The sequence below is a fragment of the Taudactylus pleione genome, unplaced genomic scaffold (genome assembly GCF_031769625.1).
Source record: "Taudactylus pleione unplaced genomic scaffold, aTauple2 ptg000110l, whole genome shotgun sequence".
Lineage (NCBI taxonomy): Eukaryota > Metazoa > Chordata > Amphibia > Anura > Myobatrachidae > Taudactylus > Taudactylus pleione.
Genome location: NW_028284512.1, coordinates 3,358,908 through 3,377,687, shown reverse-complemented (window position 1 = coordinate 3,377,687; position 18,780 = coordinate 3,358,908). Strand labels below are relative to the sequence as shown.

The 18,780-nt window shown below is 42.2% G+C and overlaps 2 protein-coding genes across 2 annotated transcripts in view; one reads left to right on the top strand and one right to left on the bottom strand.

Annotated features, from left to right (window-relative positions):
* RABEPK (Rab9 effector protein with kelch motifs) overlaps positions 1-5,956 on the bottom strand; it is a 29,093-nt gene extending 23,137 nt beyond the window's left edge. Inside the window, exon 1 of the mRNA XM_088471147.1 lies at positions 5,848-5,956. The gene's annotated coding sequence lies outside the window, so the exon portion shown is untranslated. The remainder of the gene's footprint in view (positions 1-5,847) is intronic.
* A 102-nt stretch (positions 5,957-6,058) lies between these two features.
* On the top strand, positions 6,059-18,470 carry PPP6C (protein phosphatase 6 catalytic subunit). The gene is made up of 7 exons (XM_088471107.1): positions 6,059-6,228; positions 9,746-9,841; positions 10,351-10,416; positions 11,927-12,068; positions 12,626-12,705; positions 14,184-14,393; positions 16,720-18,470. The coding sequence occupies exons 1-7, from the start codon at positions 6,154-6,156 to the stop codon at positions 16,966-16,968; spliced, it is 918 nt and encodes a 305-aa protein (XP_088327233.1). The 5' UTR covers positions 6,059-6,153; the 3' UTR covers positions 16,969-18,470.
* Positions 18,471-18,780: the final 310 nt, after the last annotated feature.

Genomic DNA, 18,780 nt, shown 5'->3' with positions numbered 1-18,780 from the left:
ATGAAGTCAGCCAATCCGCTTCACCAGGATCATCATGACGAGGGTCAAGCTGTGTACACTGCACCATGATACCCCTTTTACACCACAGCTAAAACCCGGGTTATTGCAGGGGTAACCCGGGTTGCTGCTAGGTGTAAAAGGGTCAAAGGTTGGATTCCCGGGTCGAGTGACTCGGAAGTCCAACCCAGGTAACTTGCAGGGTTTAACACGGGAACGACCTGTGAAACCATGCAGTGTAAATGAGTAACCCGGGTCCCGCTAACAGCATGGAGACTTTCTGGTTTCTCGGCGCTTGGAGATGATGTCACCTCTAATCGCCGGGAGAAGTGTTCCACTGCACCCGTGTGCAGTGTGAATGGCGTCGATCCAGGAATAACGCGCATCAGCGCCGCAGAGGAAAAGAAAAAAGAGAGTCTGTCCCGTTTTTGAACTGTGGAGCTCATTCAGACCCGTTCGCTATGCTGCGCTCTCTCGCAGCCGGGCGATTGTTGCAAACTGCACATGCATATAAGTCGCACTGCGCGTGTGCGAACCAGTCACTGCGTTCGGAAATCGTGTGCTCGTAGCACAAAGACTGAACGCTACTTTGAGTGACAGATAGTGCCATTTGTGGGTGGTAACATGGGAAGGTCCTGTAAAACGGCGGAGTGGATGAACGAACGCAGGTGTGTCTGACCATCAAAACAGCGTTCTTTGGGCGTGCATAATTAGCATGGAAGCGTCATTGTACACGTCACCTGGTTGTATTTCAGCCTGCAGTGATCGCAGAGCTTGCGGCGGGGTAGGGTCTATCTCAAGGGCTGCGAGCAGCTCCGATGGCTCTCGATGTTACTGATTAATCATACACTTCCTGGAGATGATGTGTGCTTAGAATGAAAAGTGGGCATCATTACACCGGCGTGCAATCACTCTGCCGTCGCTCTCTAAGCCATAGAGGGCGTCCTTTAGCCTGGCCGTTCGATCGCGGAATTTGAACATCCGCCCCGACGGCTGCGAGAACACAGCGAAGCAAACGGGTCTGAATGAGCTCCTGTGTTCCAAAGTCAGAACCGAAACTTGTAACAGTATTACTCTGGTCAGATTCCCCGGGCACTTGACAAGAGTTATTTTTCGCAGACCTTTTTACACCGAGGCGCGACCTGGTTAGACCAGAGAATAGCCCGGGCTATTTTGGCAGTGGAAAAGGGGTATTAATATTATTATCCTTTATTTATATGGCGCCACAAGTGTTCCTTACAAAGTACATAAACATAACTGAACAAGAAACCAGTGACAAGGATATGCTGCATTAGCAATTATAACACTCAAATTAAGCAGCAATCAAGTGTTCGATGCCCTTGTGGGCAGTAAGGAGTAGAAGAAAGAACAAGGAGTATAAGGGTATTATTGAAACCAATTATTGCATAGTGTGTACCTGGTTTAACATACCTCCCAACTGTGCGGTTTCAACAATAATAGACTGTGCCTCCTTTCAAAGCAATTTATTTTGGCAGTGTGGATTACTGGCAGGTACAAACGGCAGCAGTGAACAGTACACGCCTCCCGACCTACTGGCCATTAGGACAAAGATGCTTACGGGCAGGACAGTGGGACTAAGGAGCTGATTCAGACCCGCTCGCTAGGATGCGATCGCTTGTAGCTGGCCGATATTTGCAATCTGCGCATGCATATGTATCGCAATGCGCGTACCTCTGCGAAGATTGGGAAGCCCTCGCTCGTCCAGCATAGACAGCCCAGTTGAATGAGTGACAGGAGAGGCCGTTTGTGGGTGGTAGCAAGGGCAGGCCACTAGAAACGGGGGAGTGGAGGTACGAATGCTGGCGTGCCTGAGTGTTTCAACGCCGTTTCATAGGCATGCATCATTAACAGGCAGCGTCATAGTACACGTCACCTGGTTGTATTTCACACTGTAGTGATCGCAGTGCTTGCGGAAAGGTATAGTCAACCTCAAGCGCTGCAAGCACATTCGATGGTGCTCGATGTACCAATGTTTTTACGCACTTCCTGATGGGCATCTTATGAATGGCTAGTGGGCGTCTGCATACATAAAGTGATCGCACGCAAAGACATAGTGGGCGTGCTAATGCCTTGCTGGGTGTGCGTTAGATTTGCATACGCTGGGAGCGAGCGAATGCATCTAGCGAGCGGGTCTGAATAAGCTCCTAAACTCTGAAATCGGGACAGCTCTGCCTAAATCAGGACAATTGGGTGGTACGGTAAACTGCCAAAGTCGCCGGGTAAGATGTTCTCACTTATTAAACTGTACAGTTCATAATCTAGGTCCATAAACAGAGTTTTTTTTAAATGATTGTGTGTATTTATCACGTTTTGTTCCTTTCTGTGACCTTAAGATAAAATAATGCATCACTGGATATTACTACTTTTGTTGACTGCACTGTATATTGAACAACATTAATGAAAGGCAGCACTGGCCAGGATAAGTAGCGATGCACTTAAATTACCCATAATCCTGCACTGCATTTTTGTAAATTGTCTAACGGTCACTCATCTGTGCTTGTACTATACTAGTACCTGTGTTTTGTTGTTTTCTATGACCTGTTTCAGTGTTCAAGGCTGTTGCAATTGTGCAATTATGTAAAACAAAAGAGCACAGCAGTCACAAATGCAGAAAACCAATTTCTAACATTCCATATTTTGGCGAGAATGTGGCAAATTGTGTATCCAGTAATGTCTGTGACACAGAGTTTAATTTGACGTAGTTCGGGGGTCAGGGGAGAGGCTTAATTGCGTCTCGATTCTATGTTTTAAAATGTTGGGTGATATATAAAAACAAACTATAATTAACAATATATAAGATCCATACTATAACACCTTTTACTCCACTTTGCAGAAAATTTCCCATTGATTTGTTTTGGGTGTGGATCAACAGTGTATAGATAGACAGTCCATAGGTCGACACAGAAAAAGTAGAAACTTTATTTGAACTATTATCCTCACCTTAACCCTCCTCATAGTGCCTAATCCTAACCGTCTCCTTCCATAGCCTAAGCACCCACCAAGTGCCATTCTCTAATACTAAAGGTGCGTACACACTAGGCGATTAGGAAAGACAGTACGATTACGACATCATAATCGTACAGTCGTTCCTGATCCCCTGCAGTGCCTACACTGAACGTTATGTCATTCAGTGTAGGCACCCTCCATTATTCCTGAACATGGCCAACCTGTTGTTATCGGCAGATTGGCCTGCATGTTCAGTCAATGAACAATGTCGGAAACGACCAGCGGGAGTGCGCATCGCTGGTCGTTTCCGACATTATAGTGCACGATTACTGAGCGATTACACGATTACGATGTCGTAATCATGCAATCGTATTGTAATATCGCCCAGTGTGTACGCACCTTTACTCTAAAAATCATGAAAAATCATGCATCAACCTTTTGACCCTGTCAACCTATTGACTGTCTATCTATGTTCCGTCTATCGTTCATCCGGATACCCTTTTTTTTTCCACAAATGTCTCACTATACGCACAGACAAGAATAGCTTTGTAGTGGAACACAGGAGCATCTTTTTTTAGTCTAATATTTAATTCTGATAACTAGTTCTAGAAACAGGAAGAAGTCAGTGAAAACAGCCTCACCTGGGTAGGATAAATGTTGAAATGATGATCCTATGTTCATTATTATTATTATTGTTTATTTATATGGCGCCACAAGTGTTCTGCAGCGCCTTACATAGTACATAAACAAATAGGTTGATTTACAGTGACTTACAGTACAATACAATAGGATACAGGACATGGATAATATACATTGCTACATTCGCAACCATAACACCCAGATAAGCTATTATGCAAAGCAACCAAGTGTTAGGTGCCCTGGTAGAGAGTAAGAAGTAGATTAAGGTAGAGTAAGGAGAAGCACAAGAGGGTAGAGGGCCCTGCTCATAGGAGCTTACATTCTAAAGGGGAGGGACAGACAAACAGGTGTGACACAGATGGGGTAGGAAGGTGGAAGGAGTATGTAGCAGCAAGTTAAGATGAGAGCTGGAAGGCTTTGATGAAATAGTTGTTCATACAGATGTGTCCTCATATAGTGTGTCAGCTAAACTGTTTTTGCAAGGCTTCCAGCACAGCCCGATTCTAAAGTGGCATTATGCGCCCATCCTTATAGCAGCGCCCCGCTACTGAAGCATGTCCGGTTCGGTCTCCGATCGCCGCCGGGTGAATAGATGCCATCCGCAGGGAATTTATTCACAGTGAGGGGAGAGCTTGGGGAAGCCCAGCATCTCTGAAAATGCTGGGCACTTCCCCAAGAGTGACAAATTGGGAAAGTCATGAGGACACGCCCCCTCCTAGTCAGCCAAACCCTTTTCAGCACACGCGGGGAAGCCCTGCCCGCAGCATGCAGGTCCTACAGGTGACATAGTCCGTGGGGGCCATGCTATGGCGCTGTTGCTCCCGGCAAGTGAGCCATTAAATGTGTACCAAGCTTTAGATGCATTTTTGGCAAAAAAACAAAGGACAAAAAAAAAAAAGACACCCGGCGCTAGCAGAGTGTCACGGGACCTCCTGTCACATTGAGAGGGGCATCCCATTGCGACTGCAGCAAAGATGTATAAGGACACATCTGTATCAGCTTCTACCTAACATTTTACAGAATGTACTGGGAAAAGTCTAGCTACAAGCTGATTGGTTGCTATAGGCAACTTTTCCACTCTTTAGGAGGCAGGATACATCTCCCCCATTCTCTTGTGTCATCTTGTAACTTCAGGAGAGAACATAGGGCCCGATTCATTACGGATAACAACTGCGAATGCAATAGCGATTACACACTCAGTTCAACTGCGATAGTATGCCAAATTCATTGCGATCGCAGCACTACACAGGGATCCCCACCTTACCTTACAGACATCTGTAATGTTTAGCAAGACTGCAAAGCCATTGGTACAATCGAGTACCATCGCAGCCTCACGCACACTTGCACAAGCTCTGACCTTACTCAGAAATTGATAACTTCAGCGCACGCTATCAAGCCTCAGGCTGCGTAGGGCATCGCAGTGAGTAACTTATGCACGCCCCTGCAACAGCGTTCAAACGCCTTGGCACGCCTGCATTTCTCCGAACCCCTATTATCACCCACAAACAGCACTTCCTGTCAGTCACTCTGCGATGGTCAGTATGATTCACTGCACTGAGTTGAGCCTCATGGCTCAACTCAGTGAAGTGTCTCGAAACACGGCTCTTTAGATAGTGCAGCGCTGTAGCCAGCAGGGGAGCCAGCGACTCAGAGTGAGTCGCTGACAGCTCCGCCCCCCCCCCTGCAGCCCAGGGTTCTCACTGACTCTCCTGAATCAGTGCACTCCCCGAACCCTGGCTGTAGCTGCACGACTCAGTGAGTCACTGAGCTCCGCCCCCTACACTGCTGATCTGACACAGTGGAGAAGTATAATCAGGTGGGATCAGCAGTGTAGGGGGCGGAGCTGCCATTCACTAGCTCCCACTGGCAGAGAGGTAGGGGAGCTGGGTGTCTCAACACACCAAACGCTGAATCATTCGTTCATCTGAATGATTTGAGTCAGTGTGTTGAGACCCTCACTCACTAGCCATCTCTACTGCATAGATCGCAGTGGCTGGCACGTGCACTACGATGCATGCGCAGGACGCAACAATCGGCTGATTGCGTGCATATTAGCAACTGCGATCCTTGCTGAATCAGGCCCACATACCTTTATCACAGAAATAAAAAAGGAAAGAAAAAAAAACTATTAGAATATAAACCTACATTAAATTGATAAAAAGCAACACCTCTATGTCAGCTACAGTAATAATAATAATCATCATCCTTAGTAAAGGAATGGAAGTTGCCCAGCTACTGACTTACCACACACACACACACAGGACACCACCTAGGCCACAGTCACCATGGAAACAGCTTCCCTACGAACAACCACGCCAGCAGAAACCTTCCTTAACACACTCACAGTACAATGTGTACGTTGTTGATTGTTATCACTTTAATAAAGTTTGTAGGAGGGGGGAAGAGTTAAAAAAAAGAAACTCCTCCCGTGTCCCCTCCCTCTCCCCGTCTCATTTATCCTCCGCTCCCCAGGAAGTGAAGAAGGTGTTCCGTGCCGGAAGTGACGCTCTCCCGGTGCCTCCCGCCCTCGCAGTCGCTACCCCGCTCAAAATGGCGCCCCTGGACCTGGAGAAGTACGTGGAGATCGCGAGGCAGTGCAAGTATTTACCGGAGAACGACCTGAAGGTGAGAGGCTCGGGGCTGTGTCCTGCATGGAGAGGGTCCGTCCTTTACCGTCACGGTGTACCGGGAGCGCGTCACGCAGCGTCCTGTCCTTGCCGGCACAGTCTTACTGCCCTGCCTCGTCTGCATGGCTCCCATAGATCTGCCAGTCACCTTCACTATATATATTTCCTACAGAAAGCTAATAAAGTGATCTGAACAAATTATTTCCTTATATTCATCTCAAGTGGGCAATGTAGTCTTCCTCCCAAAATGATGTATGGGTATTGCTATTCACCATTTTGAAGATATTGATATTTCAGCCTGATCTGTTTCCATTGATACAATCCACACCGATTAGTGTGAGTCTATTATGCCTTTAAAGCTGGGTACACACTGGATGATATATTGTCTGTTCTATCTAACGATTATATAGTTTGTGGATTGGGAGAGTGCAGTCAATATGACTGTGAACAAAGTAATTCACAGACCTATTGCATTGTCCCTGCAGCACAGCCGATGCCCGATATATCTGCAGATGTGTGTACGGGTGACCAGCTGTACACTTGCTGCATGGGCTGCTGGTGATTTGACATCTAAACTGGCCGGGCAAATGCATGCCCAGCTGTGATGTCAGTCCAAACACATTGAGTGGTCGATTTGTAAGTGTGTATAGTATACCTGATCGGCCACTCTGATGGCGTGTCTGCAGATATGCCAGGTGTGTACCCACCATAAGATATATCTTTCACAGCCACCCATCAGCTTTTTCTTTCCCACTTCTCTCCCATATCTGTTTGGGGCGGTCCTAGCATCAAATTAAGATTTGCTGAAAGAGTTTATCAGAAGATGCCAAAAAGTCTGTTTTCTGATGCTCAACTTCTCAGCAACTCTCAGAGCAGCAGTCCCAGACCTAGTGCAGACCGCTATTATGCATGTGCCTTATTGTTTACATCAGGATTTTCCAAACTTAATTTCCTCAAGGCACTATAATGGTGCATACACACGGTCAGATTTGTCAGATGAACATTGAACAGTTTTAGACTATATTAAAATTAATGGAATCATCCAAATCGGAATGCAAACACATCAGATACCGTTATCTGACAAGCGGGAACGTGCATCGTTGCAGGCTCACATGTCAGATTTTTTTTTCGGATATGAATGATTTTTAAAATCGTTTTCGTTCAGATCTGACATCTGACCGTGTGTGTGCACGATAACAGTCCAGGTTTTAAGGATATACTAAATAAGTCAATTCTGCTTAAAAATATCTTTAAAACCTGGACTGTTAAGGTGGGTTCACACTATACAGATATATCTACAGATCGAGTGATCTGCAGATGATGGTCGTTCATACACACTGAACGGCTGTCATCTGTGTCTGGCTGCGGGTCCTGGTGACCAGGGGGTGAGTCGGGGGCCTGTCCCAGCTGGCGAGGGACGTGTCCTACCCCCCACTCCCTGCGGTTGCCTGTGTGTGTGTGTGTGTGTACGGGCGGTCTGCAGACCGCCCGTTCACACCTGCCGATGGACCGATATGTCTGCAGACGTATCTGTCCATCGGCTGTGCAGCACAGTCAAAGCGATATGTCTGAACGACGACGTTCACCGACATATCGCGGGTACACACTGGCCGACGAGCAGCAGATCTATTGGCTGATCAATTGATCGGCCAATATATCTCAGTGTGTACCCAGCAGTAAGGTTGCCTTGAGGATGAAGTTTGGCAATCACTGATTTATATGATTTTCTTGATTCCTATATGCTGATCCTGTATCAATTCTCAATATTTATACTGGCCTTCTTATTGGTGTGGTTGTAATCAGTGAAAGCGATGACCTAGAAAACTATTTTAAGTGAACAGTATTTGGATAAAAACACTTTAATACCCATAAATATTTTGTTCATGTTTTCTCAGTACTATAAGATCTAGTAGTGATGCTCATTATAGTTGAGTGGCCATCTCATAAAAGGGTAATGACTCTGCTGCCTTTATGTTCTGGATGGAATAGGCTAAGGGATGTATTTACTAAGTGTCGGGTTCTGATCCCAGCGCTTCTGGTAACTTTTATTACTGAAATTTAACAGGACAATGCTTTTACTAGCTGTGTTTGGTTAGCAAAATTGTTGCCATTTTTAATTTAGGGCATGGTCAGGATTTGCAGTGCTAGGTTTTAGAACCTGACGCTTAGGGGGCGATTCAATTGATTGGGATGTTAATAACACCAGGATGTTGGTCCCGGAGCTATTTAATTCTAATCCGACTACAATAACTTAAGTCAGAGAATGCTGGTTCTCGCGACTACAGCAGGGTGTTTAGTTACGAGAACTAGCATATACCGACTAAAGTTCCAGCCGCTAGGCTGTTGGCACCACGCTAAGCCGGAAAACAGCCTCGCGGCCAGCACTCTAGTCGGATTTCTCCTCACCGTAACAACGCACACTGAATTGAATCACCTCCTTAGGCAATCAACCCCTAAGTCACATAAATTTAGTCAACAACTTGTGATGGAAATTAGACCTATATTTAACCTACAACTAGTGTCTTGATGAACAATTGTTGACAAAAATGATTCTTTGAACTTTGCAGCTGAAAAGTGAAGGGTCATTCTTTGTGGCTATGATTAAAGGTGCATACACACAATGATTTTTTTGAAAGATCATCGCTAACGATATAGTTTATCGTTCAATCGTTGTAAAAATCGTTCACTTTCTGAGATAAAGCGATGAATGATTATCGTTCATGCGTGTTCACGTTTGTAGTTCAGTCACACTGGCCAACTGAACGATTTTCATTAAGGGAATATGCAAAAATCGTTTGTAGTTCTAAATCGTTCATTACACTTTAAAAAAATCTGACAGAAAATCGTTTGTGTGTACACAACGATTTTCTGTCAGATTTTCTAAAGTGTAATGAACGATTTTTTTAAACTAAACGATTTTTGCATATTCCCTTAATGAAAATCGCTCAGTTGGTCAGTCCGACTAAACTACAAACATGAACGATAATCGTTCATCGTTTTAACTCAAAGTGAACGATTTTTACAACGATTGAACGATAAACTAATCGTTAACGATAATCGTTAAAAAAATCGTGTGTGTATGCAGCTTAAGTGTTGACTACACTACAGTTGTTCATACCTGTGATTTCACTGTGACCTAAAACAGGTTTGTTCCCACCAAAAAGCATTTCTATTCTATAAGATTGAAGACTGATTATAAATATCACCCTGGCGTCCATGTTGGACCTAAAGTGCATGGTAGCACTTGCTATGCCCATTGATATGTCACCACCAGGTGACTCATGCACCCACCTGTCGCAGCAGAATAGGGGGAGGGGTGACAGACCCTTGCAACCAGATGAGTCACAGATGTATAGAACAAATGAACATTTTTAGATGTGATCATGATATAACGAATGGTAAGCTTTGGAAAGGTAAATAAAGCCAGATGTGACAATTATGTGTTTGAATTAATTATATGTAATGTATGTATGAAATATGTGCGGCCATAAAGTTTCCTTCTGTTTTTGTTAAAGCGTTTATGTGATTATGTGTGTGATCTGCTCCTGGAAGAATCGAATGTTCAGCCTGTCTCTACACCAGTCACTGTTTGTGGAGATATACATGGACAGGTAAATGAATGCATTTATCTGTTGTCTTCAGAAGCTCATACTGTACATCCGCAGTTACCAACCTTTTTGGTGCGCTGACTAACCCAACAATACAGATTCCATATGATTTATTTATTCATGACCCATCAGTACTAAAGTATTGCAATAAGCAAGCCCAGTATAGTATACAGCTTATTTGTGTAACTTACTCATCCTGACCATTTTTGAGATGCTAATGTTACGTATATGTTCTCCAATTTCTATATATTTACTCTATGTAGTGATATAAAAGAACCCTTTCAATGAAAAGTGATGTGCCATTCTGGAACAGACTATCGCGCCCTGCAACATCACAAGTTTCCTCACAACCCATACATAGCGTGTGAGATTATGTATATGTGCACAGCGCTCGGTAGCACATTACCCTTAATTAAAGTGGTCCCAAAATATGCTGACATTTCGGGGCATGGTAAAACAATTGCTTTGTATATTTTAAGTAATCCAGTTAATGAACAAGATTTGCCTTCCAGTTTTATGACCTGTGTGAACTCTTCAGGACTGGAGGACAAGTGCCTGACACAAACTATATATTTATGGTAAGTGGCAATGTTGTGGTTTTATGGTTTATAACTGCATGGCTCAATGTCAAATGGAAAAAAAGCCAAAAGTATTTCTGTAGCTCCATGTTTGTCAACTGTTACTGATTTTGAAGAAAATACCAGTCTTCACCTGCTAAAGATGCACATTGGACAATATACACTACAATCTATAGCTTTCAAAATCTACTTAAATTAAGGGTGTGGCAGGTTTTGTAAAGTTTAATCGTCTTTTAAAATATATAATGATTGCCCATTGAGTACTGTGCCTGTCACCATACAGTTAAGGGCAGTGTAACTACAAGGTGTGGATATTAAATAGCGGGAATGTACTTGTGTTAAAAAAAAACCCAAAAAAAACAACCCTTTATGATTAGTTCAAATGTAGAGCAATGTGTTAACTCAAAATATTTTTGCTAAATTGAACCTAACACCTGCCGAATCCTTCCATATGCTAACCCAGGCTTATGAGGCAGTTTGAATGGCGCGTGTGTTTGAGTGGCACAAAAGACTTGGCGATGGTCGTGAGGTTGTCATAGATGGAAGGCCTCCAGATTGAAAACAAATGAAAATGTGGAAAAAAATTGAGAACTGTTCAAATTGACAGTCTACTCAGCATCTGAATGATGGCAGAAATGGTAAACATTGATGGAGAAACTGTTTGGCATCAAGATCTTAAAGTGACAAGTGTGTGCTAAGATGGTTCCAAGGCTTCTCGCTGCCGGGCAGGAAGAAAATTGAAAGTTAATTTGCAGAGACATTATCGAACAAATTAAAGCAGATTCGCTTTTTTTTTTTTTTTTTTTGATGGTTATTACCTGTGATGAACATGGAACTTCCAGTACGACCCTGAGACACAACACCAATCCATGCATTGGAAAACACCATCACCAAGAGAGCACGTCAAAGCAAATCCAAATTCAAAGCCATGTTAATTGTTTTCTTTTATATCAAGGGCATTATGTTGGAAGACTGGGTACCAGAAGGGGCAACAGCAAATCAACGTTACTACAAAAATGTTCTAGCAACTTTGCGGGAAATCAAGAAGAAACAGAATTGTGGAAGAAAGGTTTCCTCCTCCATCAAGGCAACGCACCAGCCCTCGCAGCTCTCTCCGTAAAAGCAGTTTTTGGCCGAGAAACAGATTGCAGTGCTCTAATACCCTCCATACTCTCCAGACATGGCACCGAGTGACTTATTTTCCCTAAAGTCAAATCTGTACTCAAGGGAATCTGTTTTGCATCAGTTACTGAGGTAAAGAAGAACACGAGGGAGCTGTTGAGACAGCTGACAGATCATGAGCTACAGCATGGCTTTGACCATTAAGAATGCAGCAGTGTGTGGATGCAGAAGGGAAACTGAGTTGAATTATACTTGCTATAATTTATGTTAAATTATATTATCCGTCTCGTTATTTAATTGCTATACATCATATTTTAGAGGGTATCGTATTTGCCTTCAAGAAAGTGCACTGGTTTCATGCCTGCATTGTTTTATACTACATTTTCAGGGAGACTTTGTAGACAGAGGGTATTACAGCCTGGAGACATTCACTTACCTCCTGGCTCTGAAAGCAAAGTGGCCTGACCGCATTACACTGCTGAGAGGGAACCACGAGAGCAGACAAATCACACAAGTGTATGGATTTTATGGTAAGTGGCATTTGTTTTTGCTTTTTAATATGAAAAACGGCTGAATATTTATGGAATACCAGTACTGTTAGAATATTATGCTGTTCTTTATAGTACTGTGGACTCCGGCACTTCTAAGTTCACCATCAAAATGTTCTTCCCTTCCTTTTGGCCTAAAGGCTGCCGCATGCAGGGCTCTCTTTCCTCTTGTTCTCCCCTAGCAATATATTTGCTTTTAGTGCTGCTTGCCTTCTAGTCCCATTTAGCGGCTCTGATTCTGTGTGCGCTCACTGTATTATGTCTGTAAATAAGGTAGAGGAGTTTGCTGGTCTTAAAACGTTAGTATTATGTAACCACATCAGTTATTTCATATCCAGGTATGGGGTCTTTCGTCCTAAATGAGTAGCACTTGGAGTTTTCCAGATAGAATATTATTTTATATTTTTGTTTTTAATTTACCAAGATATTTTAAAAATGATCCTGAAGACAAGATGTCAGCATATGAATTTTTTTTTTTTTTTTAGTCACTTAGTCCTATAACAGGATATCACAAAGTCTAAAAACCTTTTTCCTTTTAGATGAGTGCCAAACTAAATACGGAAATGCCAATGCATGGCGGTACTGTACCAAGGTGTTTGATATGCTGACTGTAGCGGCTGTAAGTAATGGCTCTTTTCCTCTTTCCTTGTACTATTGCTGGAGGCAATATACTTCTGCTAGCAAATATCTCAGATAATCTGTCATTTGTGTTGCTGCTTTTGTATGTTCGTATCCTCAACGGACATTTACAGATCTTTCATAGGACAGTTTGTCCTTAAATTATTCTTTGTCCCTTATTGAAGACACATTTGTTACATTTTCAAGTATGTCCTACAGTTTCATACCATGCAGATGACCGTGTACCTTACTGGTTGTTGGGACAGTTTGCGCATTGTCTGGCAAAACCTTTTAATTTAAACCACTTAATGTGTATAGTAGTATAAACATCCAACAACTCTGTACATGTGACTAATATTAAACCTACACTATCAGATTAATTTACTGAACACTCTCCTGTAGGTTTTGCGCCTTATTGACAGAGGACTTGATTCAGAGGCTGACGCTAATGCAATTGTGCGCAAAGGCAGTTGTGCGATCCCGAAGCGATTGCCGTGCAAGTCCGCAGACCACGGAGGCCCATTGCAGATTGACAGGAAGTGACCATTTGGGGGTGTTGCCGGTTAAGGAAACGCAGGCATGCCTGGGCGTTTGAACACCGTTTCATGGGCGTGCATAAATTAGCCACTGCAAGTGCATACGCAGCCCTGCGTGGCAGAAGAGCTCTCTAGGCTGCGGCAGGTCAGACCTGCCGCAAGGGTAAATTGGCCGCCGATGTCCTTCGATGTTAGATATTTATGCATGTTTGCGCATGCAAGTACAAAGGCAGCAGTGGGCGTCTTTATGCTCGGGTGATCTTTGCTAACATTAACATATTTACACAGTAGCGAGCGTGGGAATGCGTGGCTGCGGACACATTACTGTCCACCTCTGAATCAGGTCCTGAGCTTCTACTATTGCTACTGGTTACTCTTGACAGCCAGGAGTGGCAATGACATTTTGCCATTATTACTCATTGGCAGGTTAGGGATTCACTCCACCCCTCTTCACAGCGATCTCATGGACTTCTAACACACTTTGTTGGAGGATAAAGCTGGGTACACACTAAATGATGTATGTACCCAGTGATGCGACAAGTGAGATCTCCGACGAAGGGCCACTGGACGATCCAGTGCTTTAACGCCCGATATGTCGGCACCTGCCGCATCCCGCTGTATGGGGTTGTCAGCCACACTGTCTGCTGTTACTGCATGTAGGGAAGATCAGACAATGCGACTGACGGGAGCGCGCACTGCACGACATAGTTCATATACACTGGACGACTTTGATGTTCCGATGCGTCGGAATCGGGCAAATCATTAGAAAAATAGTCTAGTGTGTAGGGGCCTTTAGAGTGGGTAGTTCTATAGATGATCCTCAATCTGCTGTTATTGGCAGCAGTCATTAGGACTGTACACCTAGTGTGCCTAGGGAAGTCATGGTTGGTACTGTACAATTTCCATGTTTTTCCTTATGCATCATCTTGCTCCATCTCTGCAGTTGATAGATGAACAAATACTCTGCGTACATGGTGGCTTGTCTCCCGACATAAAGACCTTGGATCAAATCCGGACCATTGAACGCAATCAAGAAATCCCTCACAAAGGAGCCTTCTGTGACTTGGTGTGGTCAGATCCAGAGGATGTGGACACTTGGGCTATCAGCCCCCGAGGGGCAGGCTGGTTGTTTGGTGCCAAGGTCACCAATGAGGTACATTTTTCTTTCACTGTTCTAATGACCTGGACACTAGCCAGCAGACCTGACCAATATTTGCTGCTTCAGTTTTTCCAGGAATAGAATTATTTGTCTAAATAACTTAATTATAGTGAGTTGTGTTAATAGGTATACCACAAGCGCTCAATACATGAGTAGCTGCAGATCTGTATGGGGAGGTCCGTATTCTTCCTTAGTTTAGAGCCAATTTTAATACAATGATCTGCGTCTGAAGGGCTAGGGGTAATTATTGAGGTGAATGCGTGACCTGCTAAATAGTGGTTAAAGAGGTAGGTGGTTCTATATACAGGTCGCAAGCCCTTGAAGAATAAATGGTATATGGATTGTGCAGACCGAAGTATAAATAATAACAATGGTAGTGTTGTGTCAAACTTTTCTATTAGGGGGACAATGCTCCAGGATCCAACACATGAAATGGATATGTAGGAATAGAAAGAAATTATTAGCGAGATTTCCCTTTTCCAGTTTAAGAAATGGGAAGGGACAAACAGTGTGTATTATTATTATCATATGGGTCTTTTAGTTATGAGTTGACAGGAGATGCCTGGTTAGTAGGTGGGCGTCCCTCACCTCCGGCTATGGAATAAAGTAGGTCAGTGAGAGTCAAATGGAAAAGTCCTGGTGAGGCCTCACCTGTGGTCCGTCTACAGTCTTTTTAACTTCCTCTCCGGCCATATTCCGGGGGTCGCAGGCTATGCATCCACAGGCTTGCCACTCGCAGTGCCTATCGTGACTTCCCGAGCCGCGATCTCGTTGCCCAGAGAGTCCCAGGGCTCTTGCGACCTCAACTCTGCAGGATGCAGAGAAGACTTGGTGGTATAGTCTGCAGATAGATGGATTGTCCCTAATATGTAACAAAATTAAGAGTCCAGTCTGGGCAAAAGTGAGCCACCAGCACCAAATCCACTCTAGAGTCTTCACCAATGACTCTCAAATACAATGAAAGTTAAATGAGTGTTGTTCATATAGGTGCTAACGTCACAACAAAGTAATCTTATATATATGCCTTATGATAGATCCTTTCTTCAGTGTTTTTCTCAAAGATGTTCAGTAAATAGCACCCATACAAATGTCTCAACAACACCTCAAATATTCCTCCTTCCTAGGGAGTAATCCTCCCATCATGAAAGAAATAGAAAGGGAATATAATAGTGTAAAACTATTTTATTTAGACAAAAACAAGGGATAGCCGACTAAAATGCGTGCATGTAAAGTTGGACTCCTACCTGATGAATTGGAGACAAAATGGCTCACCATAGTGATGGTTTAAAGGTGATTATGCCAGGGCATTCACCATCTAGAGCCTTGGCATCTGTCCTGGTCCTTGGTAGGGTAACACTGACTCCTCTGCCAACATGTTTCGACCACCCTGTGTTCTTTTTCATGGTGAGGAGTGTGGCTGGATCTGGTTTAAATACCAGGAAGTTGGCATAATCAATGGCATTTTGCTTAATGATAAAAAAAAGGGGTTCCAATATCTCTACAAACACACCTGCACAAAGTAAAAAAATTGTCCTTATTCCATATAGTCCTAACATCTTTAAAATCGGCATTGTAGGTTTATTTAAAAGTAATATTGTTTTTGTCTTTTATATCTGGGCAGATATGTCACCCAGACATAAAAGCTAAAAATCGGTGGCTGTGGTCTCAAACAAACGATGGTTTCTTTTAATGGTTTAACCCATCGCCCGTCATTACAGTATACCATAATTGCTATTTTTATGGTATACAGTGTTTAAAAATTTTTTTTTTTTTTTATATAAAATCGTGTTGGATAAAGTTTAGAAAGATGTTCTTGACCTAATACAGTCATAAAAAAACTGACAATTGATTTTTGGAAAAAATGTTAGCCAGTTAAGTGGTTAATCTAATGAACTAGAGTAATGTATGAGCAGCTTTTTCAATTTAAATATAGTTTGCATAATCTTAGAATGTATTTAGGCATTTTATTTACAGCTTAAATATGTGATGTTGAGTCATTGCTACTTTGTTTGTGTTGCCTTAAGCATATTCCTAAAATGAGTTGTACGTTACATGATCCATATCAAACACCCTCACTTGTTTTGGCACTAGGAAATTGCACTGCATGATGGCTAAGTAGCAAGTAGCCAAAAAACAAACTAACAAAGTATAATGGAAAAAACTGACAAGTAGAGGGTGTGTTTCAAGGACCGTACCCTACTGCTGTATGCATGTTTCTAAATGACATGACTTGCAGCCTTGGAAGTTGTACTTCCGTGTCTCCAAGCATGTTAGGAATATCTCCTTTTGTGACATTTATGCTTTTTCTTCTCTCTTGTAGTTTGTGCACATAAATAACCTGAAGCTCATTTGCCGAGCACACCAGCTAGTACATGAGGGCTATAAATTTATGTTTGATGAAAAGCTTGTGACCGTCTGGTCTGCCCCAAACTACTGCTACCGCTGTGGAAATATCGCCTCCATTATGGTTTTCAAGGATGTGAACACTCGAGAACCAAAACTATTTCGTGCGGTCCCAGATTCAGAGCGAGTTATCCCGCCCAGAACCACCACGCCGTACTTCCTCTGAAGCCTCACCACATTTTTTTTCTTTTGTACTGTGCTGGAAATATTTTCTTTCTTTATTTTAAGCACTTTGCTGCTGAAATGCTGCATCTTGCCTTTATTCTTTTAAATTATCAAACATATATTGTTTATTTCTAAATATATATATTTTTTTTTCCTTAAGAGGCATATGAAAGTGTACCACACTGCTTACTGCAACAAAGGATTTTTTTTTTCTTCTAACAATTCTCTTTGACGTGGGGTAGGGACAGATTGTTTGTTTGTTACAAAATCTTAATACTGCAATCTATAACAAAAATGTAATTTATTGATGCCAAAATAGTTAAGCATAAATGGGCAGTTTTTTTTTTTGCTGAAGCTAATTTGTGGCACTAAAGGGTTTATTATTTTTTTTTATTTTTTTTAGGTGTAATGACTTGATTGATGAGCTTGAGTTGTTGTTGTTATCATCATTGGCTTGTGTTCAATTTGCATATGAAAACATTCCCATACAGTGAAATGAGCTTTAAATATTTAAGGTTATTTATTTACTATCCTTAAGAGTTTAAGTATTCCTCTTCTATATACTTCTCCGAATCTGCTTTTGTTTGGCTAGATACTTGAGCTGTTATAGGAGGAATTGTTGCAGCACTATCAAATTATTCAGGTTGCAGCAAGATATTTTTAAACCTGGTAAGAATAGAAACGATTTGGGACTACAGGACAAAGTGCTCAAATGTTGGTGATCTGTACCCCATCTAATAATTATTGATTTGTACATATGCTACCTGTAATTTCGGGTTTACTCCCAGGGATCATGAGCACTCTGAAGCTATGGCATAAAAAAAAAATGCAACTGTACTCTATCTTAAAAGTTCCAATTATACGTGTTGTTGGGATGTACAATAGAAATGAATCTTCCCTGTAAATATCGTTGTCTTATATTTAGTTCTGGAACTTCTGTATATGCCAAAAGTTGCAACTAGCGCTTCTCCTTTAAAGCAACTCGAATATTTAGTATTCGATTTATTTTGAGACACTTGTACCTTTTTTTTGGGCTTTTAGTACCCATAGCTAAAGAGGCCTATGAAGGTGGTGTGTAGACCCCAGAGAATGTAATCTGTTCATTTACTTGGAACCAGTGACGTCATTGCAATGGAGATTGAATAGGCTACATTCTCCCAAATATTAGGTGGGCCCTCACACTGTCTTTCCATGTTCCTTGCATGCAAGTCTTGATTAAGATGAAAAAGTTTTAGACATGTTTGAGATACTGTTCATAACTGTTTTCTCTTGCTTAACCATATTCACATTTCTGAACCATATTTAAACCCCACTCGATCTGTTCTTGTCATCCCACTTTATTTTATCCTACAGTAGGACAAGATATGTTTCAGCAGCAAAGTTATTACAGGACTGATTGTATATGCCTTGTGTTGTGTGTGCGAAAATGTAATTCACCCTTTATCAGAAATTTTGTTTTAAAGCGAATATATAAATGAAAAAAATAAAACATTGTCAAGGGCTGCTTTTTGTTTTTTTACTTTTTTTTTTTTTTTTTATTATTTTTAATAGAGAATTTATTGACACTGCAGCTTTTGGACTTTGTACATTTTAAAGTAATTGTACTGATATTAGGTTATTTTCCCTTCCAGATATCTTGTATTTTAATAAAGTAATCCTAAAAGCCACTTAGAGGTTAATTAAGGAAATAAAATTCATCGGTCTGTAATCTTTTTTGTGTGTGTTTTTAAAGGTGACCATAGGTGATGGAGTGTTGAGGGAGCACTGATGTTAAAAACCCCAGATGATGGATGATTTTTATATTATTTTCAGT

What these genes read in the sequence shown, in the direction of transcription:
- PPP6C (XM_088471107.1), top strand. Translation starts at nt 6,154, where the DNA reads ATGGCGCCCCTGGACCTGGAGAAGTACGTGGAGATCGCGAGGCAGTGC. An exon ending in ACACAAACTATATATTTATG is followed by an intron (nt 10,417 to 11,926) that starts GTAAGTGGCAAT and finishes CTACATTTTCAG; the next exon opens with GGAGACTTTGTAGACAGAGG. An exon ending in ATATGCTGACTGTAGCGGCT is followed by an intron (nt 12,706 to 14,183) that starts GTAAGTAATGGC and finishes CCATCTCTGCAG; the next exon opens with TTGATAGATGAACAAATACT.